This window comes from Podarcis cretensis (genome assembly GCF_951804945.1).
Source record: "Podarcis cretensis genome assembly, chromosome: 3".
Lineage (NCBI taxonomy): Eukaryota > Metazoa > Chordata > Lepidosauria > Squamata > Lacertidae > Podarcis > Podarcis cretensis.
This window is the reverse complement of record NC_137172.1, coordinates 39,620,452-39,640,958: the sequence shown is the minus strand read 5'-3', so window position 1 is coordinate 39,640,958 and position 20,507 is coordinate 39,620,452. Positions and strand designations below refer to the sequence as shown.

General features: G+C 45.2%; 1 protein-coding gene across 2 annotated transcripts; it reads left to right on the top strand.

Moving 5' to 3' along the window:
- Positions 1-244: 244 nt before the first annotated feature.
- LOC307212149 (uncharacterized protein) lies at positions 245-20,367 on the top strand. Of its 2 annotated transcripts, none has more exons than XM_079969175.1 (19): positions 245-383; positions 3,943-4,019; positions 5,002-5,168; positions 6,006-6,232; positions 7,106-7,258; positions 7,407-7,524; positions 8,173-8,323; positions 9,283-9,446; positions 10,093-10,138; positions 11,696-11,832; positions 13,407-13,539; positions 14,158-14,309; positions 14,529-14,686; positions 15,192-15,360; positions 15,576-15,656; positions 16,489-17,428; positions 18,145-18,340; positions 18,903-19,078; positions 20,128-20,367. In XM_079969175.1, exons 1-19 carry the CDS (start codon positions 341-343, stop codon positions 20,284-20,286), a joined length of 3,447 nt encoding a protein of 1,148 aa, XP_079825301.1. In that variant the 5' UTR covers positions 245-340; the 3' UTR covers positions 20,287-20,367. The 2 variants fall into 2 exon arrangements, with proteins under 2 accessions (XP_079825301.1, XP_079825300.1); XM_079969174.1 differs by having other exon boundaries at positions 11,693-11,832.
- Positions 20,368-20,507: the final 140 nt, after the last annotated feature.

Below are 20,507 nucleotides of genomic sequence, written 5' to 3'. Positions count from 1 at the left end.
CAAAAGCAAGTGAAGGATTTGAGAAGCTGTGACTTGCTCTGCCACCCAGTAAGTGTAGGGAAATCGCTCAGCTTAGCAACTGCTGTTTGATAGAGGGAGGTGCCTCAAGCCTCAGCTTAATGGGTTGAGGACTGCTCCGCACTTCACCTGTAAACCATCTGCAAAGCTGCCTCTGCTGGGGACAAACAGGTACTCTGGAAGATTGAGAAGCCTACCTTGCTCCACCCAGTGACTCAGTTGCCACCAACTGTAAATACTTCCCCTGTAAACAGAGCTTCAGTTGAGTGAAAGCAAACAGGAGAGGAGAGGAAGAGAAGTCTTCTCCACAATCGCCCTAAAAATGCACGTAACAGAAGGGCCCAGAACCAAGACTCCAGGAACAGGTGAGTATAATTTCTTCTGGATAGGGATGCTGGAGAAGTCAATCAAATGGAAATGAGAGCACAAATCACCACTATTGGCACATTCATTTGAGGGCAGGAATGGAAATCATGTAAGCAAAATACATGTAGTATTCGGTATTGATGGGTTTTTTTGTCCAGAAATTTATGTAAACCATTACGTTTTTTCTGCATTGTTTTTCATCTTTCCCTTCCATTGAAATGCATTGAAATTAATTGCACAATTGATTATTTTGGTTTTGGCCTAGATGAATAATGTAGGTTTTAGCAGAAACTGAACTGTAGCAGAACAGAAAGAGTGCTGATTGTGATAAGCAGAGGACGGGGTGGAAATTGCTGCCTCCTTACATTCCTTACTTCTGAATAATGGTTAGATTCAGGGATAAGTACATGAGTTGGAGGATGAGCCTTTTAAAATGAACTTCATCCTGGGGGGATGGAGCTGGAATGAAGCTATAGCCATGTAATAGTGTCACAGAATGGCAAGCTTCCCTTTTTTGTGTGGCCATCTCATATATGTGCTTCTGCTCTGGCTTTTGCTCTTCCCAAAAGGGATGTCCCACTTGAAAACCATAGAGAGACATTCTAGACAGCAGTAGTGAGTGGTTGCTAGGCAACCACATTCTAGAGAACAGTTTAGGGATGGGCAATGTAGCCAAAAAGTGGAAAAAGAGATCTGAGTTTTTCAGCTGCCTGAGAGGAGCCTGTGTTTGGGGATATGCAGTTTAGAAAGAGATTAAGAAGTTCCAAAACGATGCAGGATGTGGACTTGGAGGTCACCCAATGAAACCAATTAACTACAGGTGTGAGATAGACCAAGGGAAGTACTTCTTTACACAACCTATCATTAACATATGGAACTCATAGCCACAAGATGTGGTGATGGACCAGTGGTTTTGATGGCTTCAAAAGGAGATGATACATTCACAAGGAAAGGTCTATCGGTATGAAACTTCCATGTTCAGAGACAGTTAAGCTTTTCATATGGTCATTTGGAGATAAGGCTTGTGCGTCCAAAGGTAACTTGATGAGTGTCTAACTCTAAATCAAAGAGTGTAAGAGTGGAATGGCTCCAAGTTACTGAAGGTTGACTTTTAGACTCATTCAGTTACTTATGTTTCTTTCTTCCTTTTCTGTGTGTTCCTTCTTTACATCTGGCTCCTTCCAACAAAACTTGAACTTTCCTCTCCCACCTATTGCCTGTTGAAATGCAGAGAGAAAACAGGGAAAGGTGCCACAGAAAAATTTAGGCCAAATTCAAGGAAAACATGCAGTTAAATATAATTATCAATCAAAAGAATTTATATCCATTTCTGTTTTACTATATGGTTAAATATGTTTTGAAATTTAAGTAGGAATATTTACCTTACTGTGTATTTTTTTAAAAAAGAAATTTATTTGCATTTTCAAAAACGGGAACAGAGAGCATACCTTATTATGTACTAAATAGCCCCTGGATTGAACTTCATGTATTTTAAACTTTCATTTATAGCCCAACCCTCCCTGAAGCTCAGGCTGGCATGCATGGTTTCCTCATTCCATTTAATCCTCACAATTATTATGTGAGGTAGGTTAGCATAAGTAGTGTTTGACTGAAGGTTACCCAATGAGCTTCATGACTGGAAGTTTGAACCTGGGTCCTCCCAGTTTGACACTCTAACTCAGGGGTCAGCACACTTTTTCAGCAGGGGGCTGGTCCACTGTCCCTCACACCTTGTGGGGGGCCAGACTATATTTTTTGGGGGGGGAAATGAACGAATTCCTATGCCCCACAAATAACCCAGAGATGCATTTTAAATAAAAGCACACATTCTACTCATGCAGATGCACCATGGTGTTTGCTCTTTCTGCACTCCTCCCAGCGGTCATTCTTTCTCTGGTCACTGCTATGGATACACAACATGACTGTCTGTCTCCAGGCACTGCAGTGTTCTGGAAAGGATTCCCACACGGCAGGGTTGATGTTGCCAGCCACCATGTCACATTTGCAGATGTTTTCGTAATGCAGAGTTGGTCTGCCAGTTGGCCTGTTGCCTGAAGCCAGCTCCCCATAGAGCATGTCACAGCAATGCATGAGATAAGCAGAACTAATATCTACATTCCATAGCAGTGAAAATATCTAAGGGTGGAGTAACAGCAAACAGAATAGCAGCGCCAGATTTAGCGTGGTGCAGGCAGTTCCGCCCCCAGACAGGGCGCCGAACCGAGGGGGACACAAAATTGAGAAGATCCACAATTCAGAAGATCTATTTGGGGGCACCAAATTTTGGCCTCACGCAGGGCGCCATATTATGAAAGATTACCAAAGTCCGTCCCTGAGAATATTTGAAAACCAGCAGGAGTCTTCTAATTTGTTGATTACAGTTGCTCTTCAAATAATTCATATACTTCTTCCAATCTTCTGTAAATCTCTGGTCCCGCAGGTTTCGAATCCTTCCTGTCATTTTGTCCAATTCTGCATAGTTCATTAATTTTGTCTGCCATTCTTCTTTTGTCAGAATTTCTTCTCGCTTCCATTTCTGGGCTGCAAAGCCGTATCTTGTGTGTAATACTGTGTGTGCGTGATATAAAATTATTCAGACCGGTTTTGTATGCATCCCCCAAGATAGTGTTCACATTGCATCTGAAGCACAAGATTAAACACACACTCACACACACCTTGCCCAGCCTTCTTATTACATACATGGATGGGATTGTGATATATGGAAAGAAAGAAAAAGCCATCCTCAGAACACACCAAAACTTAAATGAGCATTGAAAAATTAGCTCACAAGAATTACAGGTATCCAAATCTTTCAAATCAGAAACCTGAAGAAAATACTGAGAGAGACAAGCCATTTCCCAATCTCAGCAGAATATCTTCCTCACTGTGTGGAAAGTGTCATGATACAATTTTCAGAGTGACCATTTTAGTCTCTTACAGGAAAAAACAACTCCTTTTTATTGTACCCGAAAGACTGACCAAACTATTAAGATATGACTTCAGGTGCATCTGATGAAGTGAATTGTAGTCTAGAAACATTTATGCCATAATTTGTTAAGGTGCCACAAGACTCTGTTATTACATGATTTTCTTGTGACTATGATATGATACCTCCAAAATGTAGTACTTCAGCATATTTTTTGTGGAGCCATCCTGTCTTAACTGAGATGTTCTGAGCTCTGGCTGCCATCAGCTCCTGTTAAAGTATCCATGAATGATTCCAGATGAGGTTTCCCTTATGCAAACCAATGAGATCTTGTTCCTGGGTGTTGCAGAGAAGAAGAAGAAGAGTTTGGATTTGATATCCCGCCTTTCACTCCCCTTCAGGAGTCTCAAAGCGGCTAACATTCTCCTTCCCCTTCCTCCCCCACAACAAACACTCTATGAGGTGAGTGGGGCTGAGAGACTTCAGAGAAGTGTGACTAGCCCAAGGTCACCCAGCAGCTGCATGTGGAGAAGCGGAGACGTGAACCCGGTTCCTCTCAGTGTGAGCCTCTGTGTGAGGCTTGTAGACCTCAGTGTCTTACATTGCTGCCTTGGTTTTTGATTTTGTTTCAGAGCATGAGCTTCTAGAGGAGCTGCTGACTTATGATGACCTCTTTCTGGAAACATTCAATGCTTTTCTGGCTATGCCTGTGAGTAGAGGTCACATATTTCCCTGTTATCTGAACTCTGGGTTTTGGCTGGGTTAGAAGGATACTTGACATGCTGTTCTTCCCAGAACAGTACATTGGGTTTTGTTTTGTTTTTAAATGTAAACAGCAGGTGGGTGGGGGATATTTGTGGGAAAGGGATGCATGCAAAAGGTCCCAGGTTCAATCCCTGGTGTCTTCCAAGTGGGGATGTGAAGTATTTCTTCCTGAAATTCTAGAAAGCCACTGTTTAGTAGGTGTGGATAATACTGAGCTAGATGGACCAGTGGTTTGACTTGGTATAAAGACGGTTTCTATAAGATCAGGACTGGGCAAGGAGAATTAATCCTTGCCCCACCTCACACTACAACTCTGATGAATATATATGTAAATGGAGATTTCATTTCCAGGGTTAATAATGGCTCCAGGAAGGAATTTTCATTGGGATCACAGTGGATGTGGGGAGAAGGGCAAATAGCAGAGGTGGCCAGGATCCATTGGGACTGGTAGGTCAGAAAGCAGGGAGACCGACAGCAGGGGGAGCCAGAGCCCATGGAAGACAGAACCAAGTACAGTACCGTAATTCAATTTGTGTCCCCATCTTCTATTCCTGGCCTCTCACCTCCCATGACATATTTTAAAAAATATTTTATAAATGTGAGGCATGTGAGGCATGACTGCACATTTGCATTTTTTAAAACAAACAAACAGTTACTTGTTTGATGCAATGGAGTAAGGACAAGGCTAAATGCTTGCTCAGTTGCCCTTCCAGCTTTCCACTTTCTGGCATATATATTTGTAGCACCGGTTGCAAAGCCAGGTTTTAATGGCTGCCGAAGTACCTGTGGTGAGTGACTGCTCAGAAATACTCTGTGCTCATATTCTTCTTAGAACTAAAAGTGACCTCTGCAGACACTGCTCTACTGGCTTTTCAGGTGATGTGCCACTTTCCTGCCTAAAGGGATGCTTTTTCTCTTTCAAGTAGGCTTTCCCTCTTAGACTGCATTATGACCGGCTGACAGGACGACTGCAGGAGCTGGATGGCTTCCTCTTGCCAATTGGGTCAAATTCCCTTTGCTATGGAGCAACCGATACAGAGAGGGAAAGGGCCCTGAGCTGGTTAGCGCAGGAGCGCTTCCACCCATTTCAAAGGTTGAGCACTGGATCTGTTTGCATTTTCCTATACAATGCTCTGCACTATTTCTTACCTTTCCCTTGACCTGTTGCATTGCAGGTATTTTCCATGCTTCAGATATGGGTTCAGGGTTTTGTTCCTGCTGCTGTGAATTCCTATGTGTCTATAAGGTGGTTGCAGTCATTTTAATCTTACGAAGAGGGAAATGGACAGGAAACACGGAAGCCATTGAATGTCATGTAGTGTGTAATATGCCCATCCTACAGATCAGTAAGTCTCTGACATCCAGCAGTTTTATTTGTTTGGCCCAGTCATGTTCACAGCTAGAACAACAGAACCAGTTCCTGTGCTTAATTTCATCCCATATTATATTGGGTCCCTTAATTACTTTCAGAAGCGGCACTGAGCTCTGGGACATGACTCCTTCCATGCAGTATTGCATTAATCGCAGGCAACCAAAGAGGATAATTTGAGCATGTACTTTTCCTTCCCTCATAAGTAACAATAGCTAAACTTCAAGTCCCTGAAACCAAGGGGCTTGAACAGATATTCTCATGCTGTGTCCAAGCAAATCTGTCCCAGGTTGCAGTCACACGGGATGAAGACCCAATTTTCTGTCACAGAAGCATGTGCAAGTAGACTTTCTGAAGGGGGGGGGATTTGTGAATCATGCCCCCCTTTTCTAATTTGTAAAAGTTAACAGTTTAACTGTGAATATGATGAAAGTACCACCTAAAATAATTTTCTAAAGGATAAAGTGGGCTTAGAATAATGCCTTGCAGCCCTTCCTGTGGCCTGGAGCTCTGAGCTGTCACTGTTTCTGAAGCGTTCATTTGCTGCCTGTTTCCTGCTAGGACTCTCTTTTACCTGGAGTATAAACTGGCAAAGCTGTTGCTGTGTCCTCTGGATGAGAAGTACCCAGGGAGTCGCTATGCAATTCGTGGGTTCAGTCGCCAGTCTGACAGCACTGCCATCTCCAGCATCCCCAGCCATTCATCAACAGAGCGGCAGCCCACTGGAGTCCCAAGCCACGTGTTGCTAAGACTTCCTAGCCAAACACGCAGTACTCCAGCCTGCCTAGGTGAGTCTCCCTCAGCTGCTGTCTTCTGCACCCTCAGGAGTGGATCTCCTCAGCCATATCTTGGTCCCTTTCCACTGCTGGAGAGATGCCTGTCAGTCTCTTCACATGTTTAGCTCTCAGACTGCTATTTGGTTGGCTGGAAAGAAGACAAAACTAAGTTGTGTGACTGCACTTGGAATACTGTGTATAGTTCTGGTTGCCTCACCTCGAAAGGTATTTTAGAAATGGTAAAGGTGCAGAAAATGGTAATGACCAAGGATCACCTCCTTTCCAGCAATAGCAACCATTTTACTTAGTACATGAAGCTGCCATCGCCTAATAGCCATTGATAGATTTGTTGTCAGTGAATTTTTGGCTAGTTCTTTTTAAAGTAATCCAAGCTAAGATTCCTAAAAGAGACCTGCCATGCAAAAGTAAAATTATTTATGTTGCCTTGACCATGTCAAAAGGGAGTTTGGAAAATGACTTAGATGGGGCAGGATCCAAGCCTTCCTACTGTCACATGAACCCATTGCACTTACAGTGGTACCTCGGGTTAAGTACTTAATTCGTTCTGGAGGTCCGTTCTTAACCTGAAACTGTTCTTAACCTGAAGCACCACTTTAGCTAATGGGGCCTCCTGCTGCCGCTGCACCACCGGAGCACGATTTCTGTTCTCATCCTGAAGCAAAGTTCTTAACCTGAGGTAATATTTCTGGGTTAGTGGAGTCTGTAACCTGAAGTGTATGTAACCTGAAGTGTATGTAACCCGAGGTACCACTGTATTTCTATTCTACACCCAGGTGGGGGGAGCAAGCCTCGCCATCCATCAGCTCATCTGTAAACATTTTCCTTCTGATACCTCTAACCTTCTGTCTCCATGCTTTCCTGCAGGACATTTTGTAAGATCATCTGGCCAAACCTCCACTGAGATATCTTTGGAGTTCCCAGGTATCTTGAGTTTAGCTCTATCTCCAGCCGCAGAACATCTGAGCAGGCTCCAGCTCCAGAGACTCCTGTCTGACTCCAGCATACGAAGAGCAACTGGTAGGAACCCTGCAGCTAGGTTGGGGAAATTGGAGGTTGGCTAAGAGCTAGCTGGAAAAGGGTGCATTCATTGCCCTGGCCCCTGGAAGGAAGTGCTTTCAAAGGTCAGCTATTTGTGATTTTGCTTCTGATATGCGTCCCCTTACAGGAAGGCTCAGAAGTGGCTGGACCAATGCTGGTGAGCCAGTGGTAACTCCAATTCATCTAAGCAGAGCTGCTCTTGCCTCCTCGCCTGATCAAGAATTCACTGAACTTCACATGGACGGGTAAGTCTGGCTGCTAAAAGTGCCATGACGAGGATACCAAATTATTTCTAACCAAGTTAATGTAATGTTCTCCTGCCAGATGAAATGGTCTTGTGAAACCTGAAATCTGTTGTGCAATGTGTACGGCGCAGCTCACTTTTCATGGTGACTATGAATTCAAGCTTTCCATGCTTGAGAGTTATCTAATGCAAAATGCTGTTGCCAGAATATTTACTGGATAAAGGTTATCAGAACAGAATTATGTCCATATTGGTTGATCTACAATGGTGGCCAGTCCATTACTGTGCCCAATTTAAGGCAATTGTTTTAAGCTTTAAAAACCTAAAACAGCTTGGGACCTGAGTACCTTACAGACTGCTTTCTTCTATATGTTCCTCCCTGCATGCCTTGTTTGTCTTATGAGAATATGATCCAGATTTCTTGGCTGCCTGAAGCACAGCAACACGGCGTTGTGCTTTATCAGTGGTGGCACCCATCCTGTATATTCTACAGGCATGTTGTAATAGTATGTTTCCTACATCAGACTAAATGAACTTTGATATCCCTTTGAACTATCTAATTCTGTTAATGCCCTAAGATTTGCCTGCAAAAAGCCGTCCCCATCAATTGTCTGGTTTTGACACACTGTTCCATCTGTTCCTTTCGAAGTTGCCAGAAGCCATTTTCAGGTCCTGGGAAGGTATTGCAGTTTGACTTGAATGAGACAAGGAAGTCCCAGGAAGGGGAAGGGGACACATTTCTTTTGCCTTGCTTTGGAAGTGCCGCTCTGCAGCAGCTAAAAGAAGAGATCCTAGGGACTGTGAGTAATGTGGCATCCTGATGAGAAACTTGGCTTGGGGGCATTCTCTCTATCCAGCTCATTTTCCCTGCTTCCTGACTTTTATGGATCCATCTATATAGCATAGTTCAGTTGGTTAGAGAGTGATGCTGATAAATGCCAAGGTTGCAGGTTCGATCCCTGAAAGGGACAGCTGCATATTCCTTCATTGCAGGGGTGTCAACTATATGATCCTCAGGGTCCTTCCCAAGTCTCTGATTCTCTGATCTTGTATTTCGATGATGACTACCAAAGTCACAGGAGAAAAGGTGGTTGTCTCACTCTGTTCAATGGTGATGTGAACTGCAGTGTTAACAACAGTGGCCCTATTAGGGCATTCGGTCTCCATGCGTGTAGAACCCTCCACTAGGTTTAGGTTGATTAAAGTTATAGATTGCTTCCCACTACAAAAAGTCCCAACACAGTTTACAACCAAAATAGAAATGTAATAATAATAATAATAATAAATTGCACAAACATGTTAAAGACATAGTAAAGAATACATGTCATGAAAGAATTAGTTCTCAAGGTAACCACCCAGAACATGACAAACAGTCAGTTGAAAGGAAAACACAATTGTCTTTGCCCGGTGCTGAAACAATGGCAAAGTTGGTGCCAGGTGGACCTCCCTGAGGAGAGCATTCCATAGACAGGGGGGCTACTACAGAAAAGACCCATTCAGGGCTGTACTTGGCACCAGGGGCCTCCATGAGTAAACTGGGTAAAAATGGCATGTTGGAAAGGGCAGGGCTTTGAAGCACCACACACACACCCCACTTCTCCCTGCATGTAACTTTCCCCATTTTTTCCTCTTGTGCAACGTAGCCATAGAATGGGCCCTCAGATGTATAGCTGTGGGCAGGTGGCATTTCCTTCTCCTCTCAGGTGCTTACAGCTCTACCAGCTATCTTTCCCCTCCCTCCCTCCCTCTTGTATTGCAGAGGGCTGGCATGGACAGCTTCAGGGAGTTCCTCCATGGCACACTGGGAATCCACCTCCTTGACTTCTGGATTGACTGTGAGGATATTATGGAGCACACCACGCGCCTGGAGAAGGCCAGAACTGCATCCCAGGAGATCCAGCTGTTCTTTTTCAGCGCTCTTCGGTATGGATGCAAATGAATTTTTCAAACTAGATGTGGAGGAGAATGGCTATACAGATGTGACATGGGAGATCCCTGACTGGGTCTTTTTATAAAGCACTTGTTGCAGTGCTGTAGCTACAGGGAGCAAGGGCCTAGCCATCATCATCATCATCATCATCATCATCATCATTGCCCTGGGTGAAGCCTCGGGGGGGGGGGGTGAGCCAAATTGGGTCTTTGACCTGGGTGAAATAAAGCCTAGTTTCGCCCCTGCTTGTTAGCTGGCAGAAGATGCTTAATCCTTTCTGTCATGCTGTTTACCAAAACTGTATCACCTTCAAAGCTGCTATTAGCTCCACAGCATGGATAAAAATGCAGGCACCTATGAGATGACTGTACTTCCCGCACCCCCAGTGGGGCTAATAGCGATGCTGGTGCTGTCTTGCACCACATGACCACCACTTCAGTGTTTCTTAAACATCTGGGTGGTATCACAATAGAAGAGAGCCCCATGCAGGCTGATGCCATGATGTGTTAGCAACAAACTGGCTCTCTAAGTTATGTGGCCCACCCACTTGCCTCACCAAATCTAAGTTTCTGGCTCAGCCAGCTTGCACTCAGCTCAGACTTTTCCTGCTCTAGCTTTTCCTTCTTCTTTTGTTGGCAGGAGCATTCAAGCCAAGTACAAGCTGATGCTTCCTCCTGCCTGTCGGGTGAGTAATGCTGCTTGGGGTGCAGGTGCCCCTGCGTTTTTCCAGCTCACAGCTTTAAGAGAACCTTTGCTCTCCCCGGGGAAACTGACAAATCTGCCAACTGCATAGCTCAGCTGCTAGCCTGCATGGGGGTGGAAGCCCAGGGACAAATGTCTACCTCCTACCACCTCCTCTGTCAGGAAAATTCTTTGTTTCCTGAAGCTGTAGCCTGAATCTCATGATGGGGGGGGGGGGGGAGGTGTGTTTTGTATCAGAGCAAGCTTCTGTTTCCTCTTTCTATCCTCCCTCTGTTGGCCTTTTTACCATTGTTTCCAACTTTGCATTGTGGGTGCTTCCAGACATGGACTATTTTTGCAGCATTCAGTAACGGCTGTTCTGCTTTAAAAATAAAAGCTCATTGCAGATTGATTCTGCATCACGCCACTGTTTCCACACCTTCCCATTGTGGGTGGACCTATACCAAAACTGCAATCACCAGCTCTTTGTGTCTCGTTCAAATGACAGTCTTGTCCTTTTGTGTTATTTGACAAAGACATCTGATTTGTTCCTCCTCCCTGGCTATGATAATCTCCGCCCCTCACTTATGCCTTTTTGGACCATCTTAAGACAAGTCAGCAGAACTTGAGAGTTATCAACAGTCTTTTGCAAAGTCTTAAAAAGGCATCACCTTAGAGCACCTACACGGATAGTTCTATGTATAGAACTCAGGAAATCTATAAGAATGTGTGAATAATGAGAACAACTTATTTAAGCCTTACCACCTGTGAAAGAATTTAGGCCCCATTTATATGAAGGGTATCTGGTGTGATTGTTGTTGCTTCTGTGGTAGTTTCCATTCCAACTGGCATACTCCACACCCTTTGAAGTACATACCTTGCTCAACAAGCTGTTAAACAGGGCTGGGAAAGTTGTGGTACTCCTGATATTGGTGAATCTAATTCCCATCAGCCCAAGCCAGTATGGCCAATAGGAAGGGATGATGGGAGTTGTAGTCCAATAACACCTTGGGAGCTGTCACACAGGTGACACATCCAGTGCCAGATTTACTTATAAGCTAAACAAGCTATAGCTTAGGGCCCCACTCTCTTGAAGGACCCCCAAAAAATTAAAGGAAAAAACAAATGGATGTACATTTCCAAAACATAAGATAAAAAATAAAATAAAATAAAAGGTACATACAGCAACAGTGTTTTGTGTTGTGCAGGCTCCTATTTGTTATGTGCAAATGGCTTTAGATACCTATTAGGCCCATAAATTACCACATAGCATATATTCAACACAGAAAGCAGTGACAATTTGTTGTTGACCAGGACAGCTGGACATATAAAGGGCCCCATTACCTTCAGTAGCTTAGGACCTCATCAAACCTAAATCCGGCCCCTAGACACACCCTTGTATTAGAGGAACTTTGCCTGGACTCAGCCAGTGTGAGAGCAATAAAGGAGGTGGTAGCAACTGCAAGTGTCTAGAAGAAACATGACAAGTGGTTATTTCATTTCCATTTTCTACAAATTGCATAATAACACTACTGCTTTCCTGACCCTCTGCTGGCAGCAGCAGCGTGATGAAACTTCAAGCCCTGAGGAGACTGCTTTTGCTTCCTTGAGCAGAAACCAATATGATGCTTTGAGGCGCCTGCGCTCCTACTGGGTCCCCCGGTTTCTCATTCACCACCAGAGGACCAGGCAGTGCAGGTTTGTGTGTTGAGGGATCATGAAATGAACGGGAATTTGGGGTGTGCGGAATGGGTTATTTTTTTCAGCTGCACCGGGCAGTAAAATGATATTTCTCTGTGTTATTTACTGAGTTGAATAGGATCCAAAAGGCAGCAGTCTGATTGGTCCTAGAACAATAGGATTCAGAATGCAGCAGTCTTATTGGCCCTAGAACAATAGGATCCAGAATGCAGCAGTCTGATTGGTCCAAAGGAGCCACCCAATCCAGCTCCAGGTGAAAGTGAATCCGCAACCTGATTGGCCTACAGGTGAATCCCAGAATTAGCCAATCACGTGGGGCCCATTGTGTAAATAATGTATTTAAAGCAGACATTCTGGGGGAACTTCCATTCCTCCTCACCACTATGAGCTGAATAAAAAGCATGAAATCCACTCTCGACTCTGAGTATATTTCACTCTGGCAGCAAAATTCAATAACCAGAGAGGCCTTTGACAGGAAGATGAGGCAACGTCTTTTTCGTTTAGAGAAAAGGCGAGTAAGGGGTCACATGATAGAAGTTTATGAAATTACGAACGGCATGGAGCAAGTGGATAGAGAAAGGTTTTTCTCCTTCCCTTCTAAACACTAGAACTTGTGGGCATAAAATGAAGCTGAATGTTGGAAGATTCAGGGCAGATAAAAGAAAGCGCTTCTTCATGCAGTTAAACCATGGAACCACTCCCACAGGGGGCAATGAAGGCCACCAACTCGGATGGCTTTAGGATTAGACAAATTCATGGAGGATAATGGCTACCAATGGCTACTAGCCATGATGGTTATGCTCTGCCTAAATAGTCAGAGGCAGAAATGCTTCTGAATGCCAGAATTCGGAGGAGGAGATAGTGATGTTGTGCTCAGGTCCTGTTTGCTTCTCACAGGCACCTGGTTGGCCGCTGTGAGAACAGGATGCTGAAATAGATGGGCCATTGGCCTGATCCAGCAAGCTCTTCTTATGTTCTTATGAGAGATCTAGGGCAGGTAAACGGGAGCTTGGATTATTGCACAGAATCACTGAGTTGGAAGGGAGGCCAAAGGGTGATCTAATCCAGTCTCCTACCAATGCATGGAACACTAGAGCAGGGATGGGGAACCTCAGGCCTCAGGGCCAAATGCAACCCTCCATGTTTCTCTGCCTGGCGCTTGGGACTCTCCCAATGCCACACCTCTCACCAGCCTTGCTTTGCACCTTCCTTGGGTGCTCTTGCCAGGCTGCAATGTGCCCTTGAACTCTGGCAATGCCTCTTGCTTGCCTAGTTGGAGGCCAGAGAGGGATGTGTGAAGAAACTAGCCTTCTGTACAAAAGGTAAAATTCACATTCATTGTTACACATTAACAGCTGCTACACTGAACATTTAAAAGTGATCTTCATGTGGTGACTATAATGTGCAAATTGGCTCCTCAGGGTGCTTGCATTCTCTGTTGTCTTCCTCAAGCTGAGGAGTTTGCTGGTGTCCTGTCATCTCCCTCTCTTTTTCAAATGGGGAAAGTGGAAGGCTGTTTGTTGGCTCAAAATAATGCCAGCCTGTTTATGTTAACACTTCTGAATGCTTAGGCTCAGTTCAGGCTTCCCAATTGACAAGGAGCTCTTCCCAAGTACTGACTTCCTGTCCTCTCTTAAAATGGCGGCATCGCTTCCTGTTGTGGATGACCAAAGGGACACAATGAGAAATGAAGACTCGAGAATGGTGTGCGTACCAACCCTTTAAAATCACAGAATGCTTGGTTCTGTTTTATTTCTGACCTATACTGTTATCCTGTGATCATAAATAACTCTCTTGATGTAATGGATTTCTCCCTGCTGCAACCCTCCTCCCTTCCCCAGCAGTTTGATCATCCCGTGGTCTGTAATTGACTAAGTTAAGGTGACTTGAAATTAAGGTGACTTGATATTAGGGACTTGTGGGAAACTCGCATGAGAATTTGGGGTGAGGTGGGGGGAGGGCTGGCAGCCAGGTCGCTTTAAAGCAGGGGGTGGGGAAGCTGTGCCCCCAGATGTTGCTGGACCACAACTCCCATCATTCTTGACCATTGGCCATGCCAGCTGGGATTGCTGGGAGCTAGGATTCAATCACATCTGGATAGCTGCAGATTCCCAATACATGCTTCCAGGCTTTCACTGGTAGTCGTGGTGACCAAGTATGTATTTAGGGTAACTCTGCTTTATCAAATAAGCTGAGTTTCAGAATGGCCTTGGAGAATCTGGACACAGTTCTAGCCCTTGCTCCACTCCATCTAGCAGTGAGGCCCTGAAGGAACATTCAATGCTTTGCTACGGCTGTGATATCTGTCCATCTTTGCTTCAGCAATTTAGGAGGAACAGAAAAAGTGGAATTGGTCCAAGCAAGCTGTTGGACCTCCCAGCAGACCCCTCTGAAACACTGACCACCACCCGATTTCTCCAGGTACTGATGTGTGACCTGGGGGATGGTGACGGCTTTCTTCACTACTTGACTCGGTGAGTTATGCTTTTCTTAGCAGCCTGAACATTTACTGTTCTTTGTTGGGGGGGGGTGTTGCTTCCTATCTGTGACCCAAGGGAGGATATTCACTTGTGGGGAATGTTTTTGCAGCCTTGTGCAGACCAGCTGCCTCCTTATATTCCTGGTTTTATTGGCGGCATTTTTCCAGTTCTCTGTTAAGCTAAGGGAGGCAGCTTTCCTGGTTTACCCTTCAGGTTTGAGGATCCTCAGAAGACCCATAACCTGTTGCTGTGGAGGAAGCTGAAGCTCTATGAGGCTGCATGGGCGCAGGAGGCAAGCCAGTCAGAAATCCACCATATTGCTTGGCAGATTTTTCAGACATTTATGGCGTCTTATGCGGGATGCAACACAGGTGAGCTATCCAGGAATGTGGAGCAGCATTTGTTACCTCTGCTCTGTCATATGCCTCTGAGGTGGCAGGAAGCTAGGTCTGTTAGGAGTGAGAACCCTTTGATCTGTTGAGGGCCACATTCCTTCAGGGTTTATCTCTTGGGGAACACATGCCAGGGATGGGAAAGACCACAGTCAAAATTTGGCAGCATTGCACCTCTCTCTCTCTCTCTCTCTCTCTCACACACACGAATTTGAGAGGAGTGTTCCAGAGAGAGAAATAGCAGGCCTGCAGCATACACAGAGCTGTTAACACTGAGGCAGCATACGCACCAAATCCTTAAAGCAAACACCTTTCCCCAAATCTTGGGAATTGTAGCTTGTTAAGGGTGCTGGGAATTGTAGTACTGCATGGGGAAACTTGGTGTCTAAGTAATAGCTCATCCAAAGAACTATCATAGCAAACCTGCACTTTGAAGATGGGGGTCTTAAGCCAGCCTTGTGTTCTGCTTCTCCTTTCCTTGCAGGGCTTAGCGCCCTTATACTGGAATACATCCAGCATCTTGAGAGGATGCTTTCCTTTGGCAGTGAAGACCTGAAGCCTTCCACTTTTGAACCAGTGGTCCCCTATGTTCTGGCTGTTCTGGATGAGATGTGGCTCCATTATCTTCGCCATGAAGTCACAACTTTCCTTGAGTGAGTCCCAAGCTGTCCTACACTGTCCCACCATGTAAGATGGTGTAGTCTGAGTTTAAACACAGTTGTTGCTTTATTAACAAAATGGGTTTTGAGAGTCAATAAAGAAAACTTTAAATATCCTTTTCCCAGTCAGCCAGTGCTCTTTGCAAATAATTTTTAAGCTCTTTGATTGTAAAAGGGGGGAAATTGCCATCTAATTTTCTTTTTTGCAGATACTGTGTACCAGAATCTCATGACGATGACCAAAGTATCATGAGTGAAGGCAATAGAGTAAAACAGGAGGGAAATGAGAGGTAATACAGAATGCTGTGGAAACAAAGGAGCAACTTAGATGCTGAATTCTATTTAGTAGAGGCCTGGATTTACAAAGATGCTGTTCTGTTAGCCTCTGTGCCCTTACAATATCCTAATTCATAATCTAATGAATGAAAAGTAATATCTGGGGAGAACAGGGTACCTAAAGTTTTTTGGGGACCAGCAAATGTCTGGCTTTCCCCTGGGTCTGCTGATAACCTTTCCATTATATGGAACTTAAAGTGTAGCAGAAGCTACTGTATTAACAGGGCGGTTTTCAACACAATCTACAAGTATTTCGCTTATTGTGAATTCATTTTGTTTATATATTTTAGAGAGAGAAAGAGAGAGAAAGAGAGAGAGAGATTCTAGCCCTCATAGGTGTGGAGGAAAGTTTGAAAATACATGTGCAAAATCTGCAAATAGAGCTTGGTCATGGCTACTGAAATGAAAGAGCAGGGTTTGCTTTCTCTGCCCAAGCTCTTATCTCCCTGTCCAGATTGCTTTCTCAGGCCATCCCCACCCATCTTTTGACCTTTCCCACCTCACTCAGTACCCAGGTGAAACCCAAACTACTGCAGTCCCTTTACATTTTGCAAAAATAAAATCAAATGCACCATTCCTTGGTGATCTGGGTGATTTATTCTTAAAATGGAATTTGCATTTCATTGATACACCTCTGGAATATAGTTCTCCCTCACCAAGTCCTCTGAGTGATAAATATTTATGGGCTAATACTTTGCGAGCAGGGAGGCTTCATATCGAACGATAACGTGAAGCTGTGATTCCTGAGCCCTGCAGTGATCCTCATTTGTGTGGCCCTTCCTGCAGGATAAAGAAACGGAAGCAGAATGCCTGGCCACACCATGACCAAAAAGTCAGAGGGAGACACAGGAAAAGAAGCAGGAAGAAGGCAGCCATGACGTCTCACTGCACAGGAAGTGCTGCTGAGCAAGAGACAACTGGAGAGAGGTCACCAAGCCCTCAAGATGTGCCCACCCCTCAAAATGCACCTGACCTGCTCAGCAACACCGTTGTTTTAAATGTTTATAGGAAGGTGGCTCATAAAATTCAGGATGTGGCGCTGCAAAGGATTCTGGGACTGCTCCAGGAAGTGGAGGCTTGCCAGGATGCTGCCCAGAGTGAAAAGCGCCTGGGTTGTGTGACGAAGCTTCTAGAGATCTGGGACAAGCCAGGAGCTGTGGGATCAAGTGCCTGCTTCCCAGAAGAGCTGAAGATGAGGTTAAAGAAGGAGGTAGCCGGGGGAGGGATAAGTGACTCCAGCTGGAAGGAAATCCGGCTCTCTTTGCGTTCCTTTCTGGCCCCTGCTTTTGAGCAGTTCTGGGATGAAATGAGTGAGGGGCTGAGGAAGCATGGGATGCAGTCCTCCGAGATCCCAGAGGAGCGCTGGGAGAAGCTGGAACCGTTCCTACACTCCATTGCTGCCAAAGTGGCTCTCAGGCGTTTAAAGAGCCAGAAAGCTCGCGATGGATCAGCAGCCACAGCTCAACCTGTTAAAGGGGACAGGACCTCTTTCTGGCAGTCCCTAAGGAAAGCCGCAGAGGGCTGGCCCACCATCGAGATGCTCCATTTCCTCAAACACCTCCAGGGGCATGGCCCCCCTGTGCTGGAGAGCGGCCTCCATTTTCTACTGGAGGTGCAGAAATTCAAGAACGCCCACCACGCCTGGCTTGACATGGCTCTTCTGAAGACGAAAGTCCACGTGATACGTGACTGTTTTCTCAACTCTCAGATTGAGCCCCGGCTACAGGTACAACACCTTTCCTGGGTAAGGGGCAGACAGCAAATGTGACAGGGATACATCCTGCGCAAGGGGCAAAGGCTCCCTATTTTATACCTCCAAACAACAGGCGTGGCAAGGGAGCAACACCTGCTGTATTTTTTCTCCCTTGAGCCTGCTCCTAAAGGAGAAAATTTGGGAAGGGAGGTGCATTCAAAGAGCTGTTTGACAGTGGATCAGACTTCCTAGGGAGCAGTGGTTTTTATTACATATTTTGTGTTTTTATCTTGCATTTTTATGCCGTGAACTGCCCTGCGATCTACTGATGAAGGATGGTATACAAATTTAAATAAATAAATAAATAAAAGCTAGTAGCTTTGGCAAACTAGTTGTTGGTGTTGCCTGCAGATCAGTAATTCCAAAATAATTAAATGCTACTATCAGTCTCCTGCCAGCAGAATTAATCTCAGCTTCTCACAGTCCCTGACTCATTGTATCTGGGGAATGCCTTGCCTGCGCGCAGCTGCTGCCTCTCAGCATTCGGGCAGAGAAACCAGATTATACCCAAACAGAGGCCAGAGTAGTACGAAAATGGTGTGAGTGAGAGCACACACGCTTGACCTCAAATTACTGCTTCTGCTTTATTCTGCTGTTGGAAGAGCCGTGGGCAGGGAGGATGTTTCCTGTGGGTTATCTTGGCATGCTCCCAAGTCCAGGATGCTGAATGTGTGCTTCCTGCCCTCCAGGTTGCAGTGGATACTCGGAGGCTGGGGAGAGCTATCCGGGCAGCTGAACAGGCCATGCAGGAAGAGATTCCAGTACCCCCTCCAAGCTTGTTTGATGAGTTGAAGGATTCAGTCTTTAATATTCTGCTGCCATACTGGGCCGCTTTCCAAAAACACTGGCTCAAGCAGTCCCCTGCGAGTGCACAAAAAGCCCCAGGTGGGTTTATTTTCACTTGGAAAGCAGAAGAAAATGGCAAATGTCCATGCAGAGATCCTGCCATTGGTGTGTGCGCGTGCACATTAACATAGGCAATCCCTGTGGCAAAACATGTTTTGCGCTCCTGGTTGATGTGTGGGGAAAGTTAAGTGGCATTTGTGTAGTACTAATGCAAAATATACATAAAGTCCTAGCTTCAGTCTCTCCGCTGGAAGGATCTCACAAGTGGGAATGCTGGAAAAGACCTCCAACAGAGGCAGCAGATGGCTGGCTACTGCCAGGGTAAATGGGCCTGGTCTCGGTATCCCGTTAGTCTAATTCAGTCTTAGAAAAATGCTTCGGCCTCCTGGCAGAAAGTCGACAAGGGTCCCACTTTCAAGACAGTAAATGTGAAAATCAGCTCTGGTCAATTTCTGACTGATTTTATCTGAGGGCATAACGTGTTTCATGGAACAGGGAGTAAGGTTGTACAGTAAAAGTTCTCCAGAGTAACACCCATGTGTTTTACCAGTACATCACACTGAGAGAAGAAACAGCTTTGATAGGTCTTCCCTCTCTGCAGTGTTGAGAAATCAGCTCCTCCTCCAGAAGAGGCGGGCCATGCTTGAAAAGGTGCAAGGGCCACCAACACAGCTTCTTCAACTGCCACCGCTCCAGGGGCCCAGGGAAGTCCAGCAAAGCAGGGGTCAGGAGGGCTTTACTTACACTTTCTCCATCAGCAAAGGCCTCACGCTACAGGTCAGTATGCGGTATTGCACTCTTTACCGTTTCCTAGGATTCAGTGGCTTAGAATACTGGGAGAGGAGTGAAAGTACAAACCAATCTGGCAAGAGTGTTAGCTTTTCCCTGCTAAGTGATACAGGCTGATATTCCCGCAAGCTGCTGCTCATCTAAGAAAGTAGTTCCTCCTCTGCAGCCAGCTCAGAGCATTGCAAGACAAAGCTATCACCAAATTTGGTACAGCCAAGAATTGTGATAACAGCTCCTGGGTGTTGCGCAAACAACCCTAACCAGCATGTTCTGTTGCTGTAGCTGAGAGTTACGCTGCCACCAACTTAAGTTTTTTCCCCCATTTACACCCAGATGACTATGCCTGGGAGCCTGTTGCAAATGCAGTCTCTGGTTCGTTTCCACGCTCAAAGGGTGTACACGCATGCCAACAGTAGATATAGTAATGGTAGTATTTGTTGCCTTTGGAATGAAACAGAATATAACAGAATAGCCGAAAATGTAAACAGTTCATTGCAGGCTTTATATGTGTTTGGCAGAATGGCATCAAAAGCAAGAAATTACAACAAGCAGTCTTGGAAGCAATGTATAGGACCACTTGCTGGAAAGCTTATCTGTGAATATTATTCAGGGAAGACTTTTAGTCCCATGAGCCTACACTAGAGAGCAGGAGCAGATGAATTGAGTTGATCATCTCTCAGAATGCCTACCCTCTGTTGTTGTTTTATATGGCATCATAACGTGGTCTTTTTGACAACATTTTTACATATGCAATAGTAGTACTCTTTAATGGGTTGTAGTAGTTCTGTAGAGAATACCATGATCTGTAAATGACCCAACACTCAGCAAGTGTCTGAAAAAGTGGGATTCCTTGTTGTAGAGCAGGGATTATAGCAACATCTGCAGGGTTCCCCATCCCGGTTGCAGGGAGTTGAATTAGCTTGTGTGTGTCAACTAGGTATTGCCCTGCAGTTGTTGCAGAAACATTGATGCACTCCAGTGTCACTTTAGGCTAGAAAATGATAATACGCTAATACAGTAACTCCTTTTCTCCTTAGGGCATGAGCAAAGAACTCATGAGTCACAGCAAGACTAGCTCTTCTGGGTTTCAAAACAGGAAGAGGTCAACTGGATTTCAGTTTCCCTCACTTCCCTTGACCATGAAAGAAGGTACCACCATTATTCAGATCCCAAGACTTTGCATGAATGCTGAGTGACAGCCAGAAGCCACTATGGAGCATTTTAGAATGATTTCCCCCAAAAAAGCTAGCTTGATGTAACAGAGGGGCACCCAAGAGCCAAGAGGGGCAGCCAAGAGGTCGCACAGATGAGAACATGTATGTGTTGCATCCACACATGTACTCCTTGCTGTTGGCCAGGATTATGTAACAGAAAACGTAACACTTGGAGACAGTTGAAAATGGGACAAAATAAAGAT

Coding starts and splice junctions, on each gene's coding strand:
- LOC307212149 (XM_079969174.1), top strand. CDS start 341: ATGCACGTAACAGAAGGGCCCAGAACCAAGACTCCAGGAACAG. Junction 8,324..9,282: donor AAGAAGAGATCCTAGGGACT/GTGAGTAATGTG, acceptor CTTGTATTGCAG/AGGGCTGGCATGGACAGCTT. Junction 15,361..15,575: donor GAAGTCACAACTTTCCTTGA/GTGAGTCCCAAG, acceptor TCTTTTTTGCAG/ATACTGTGTACCAGAATCTC.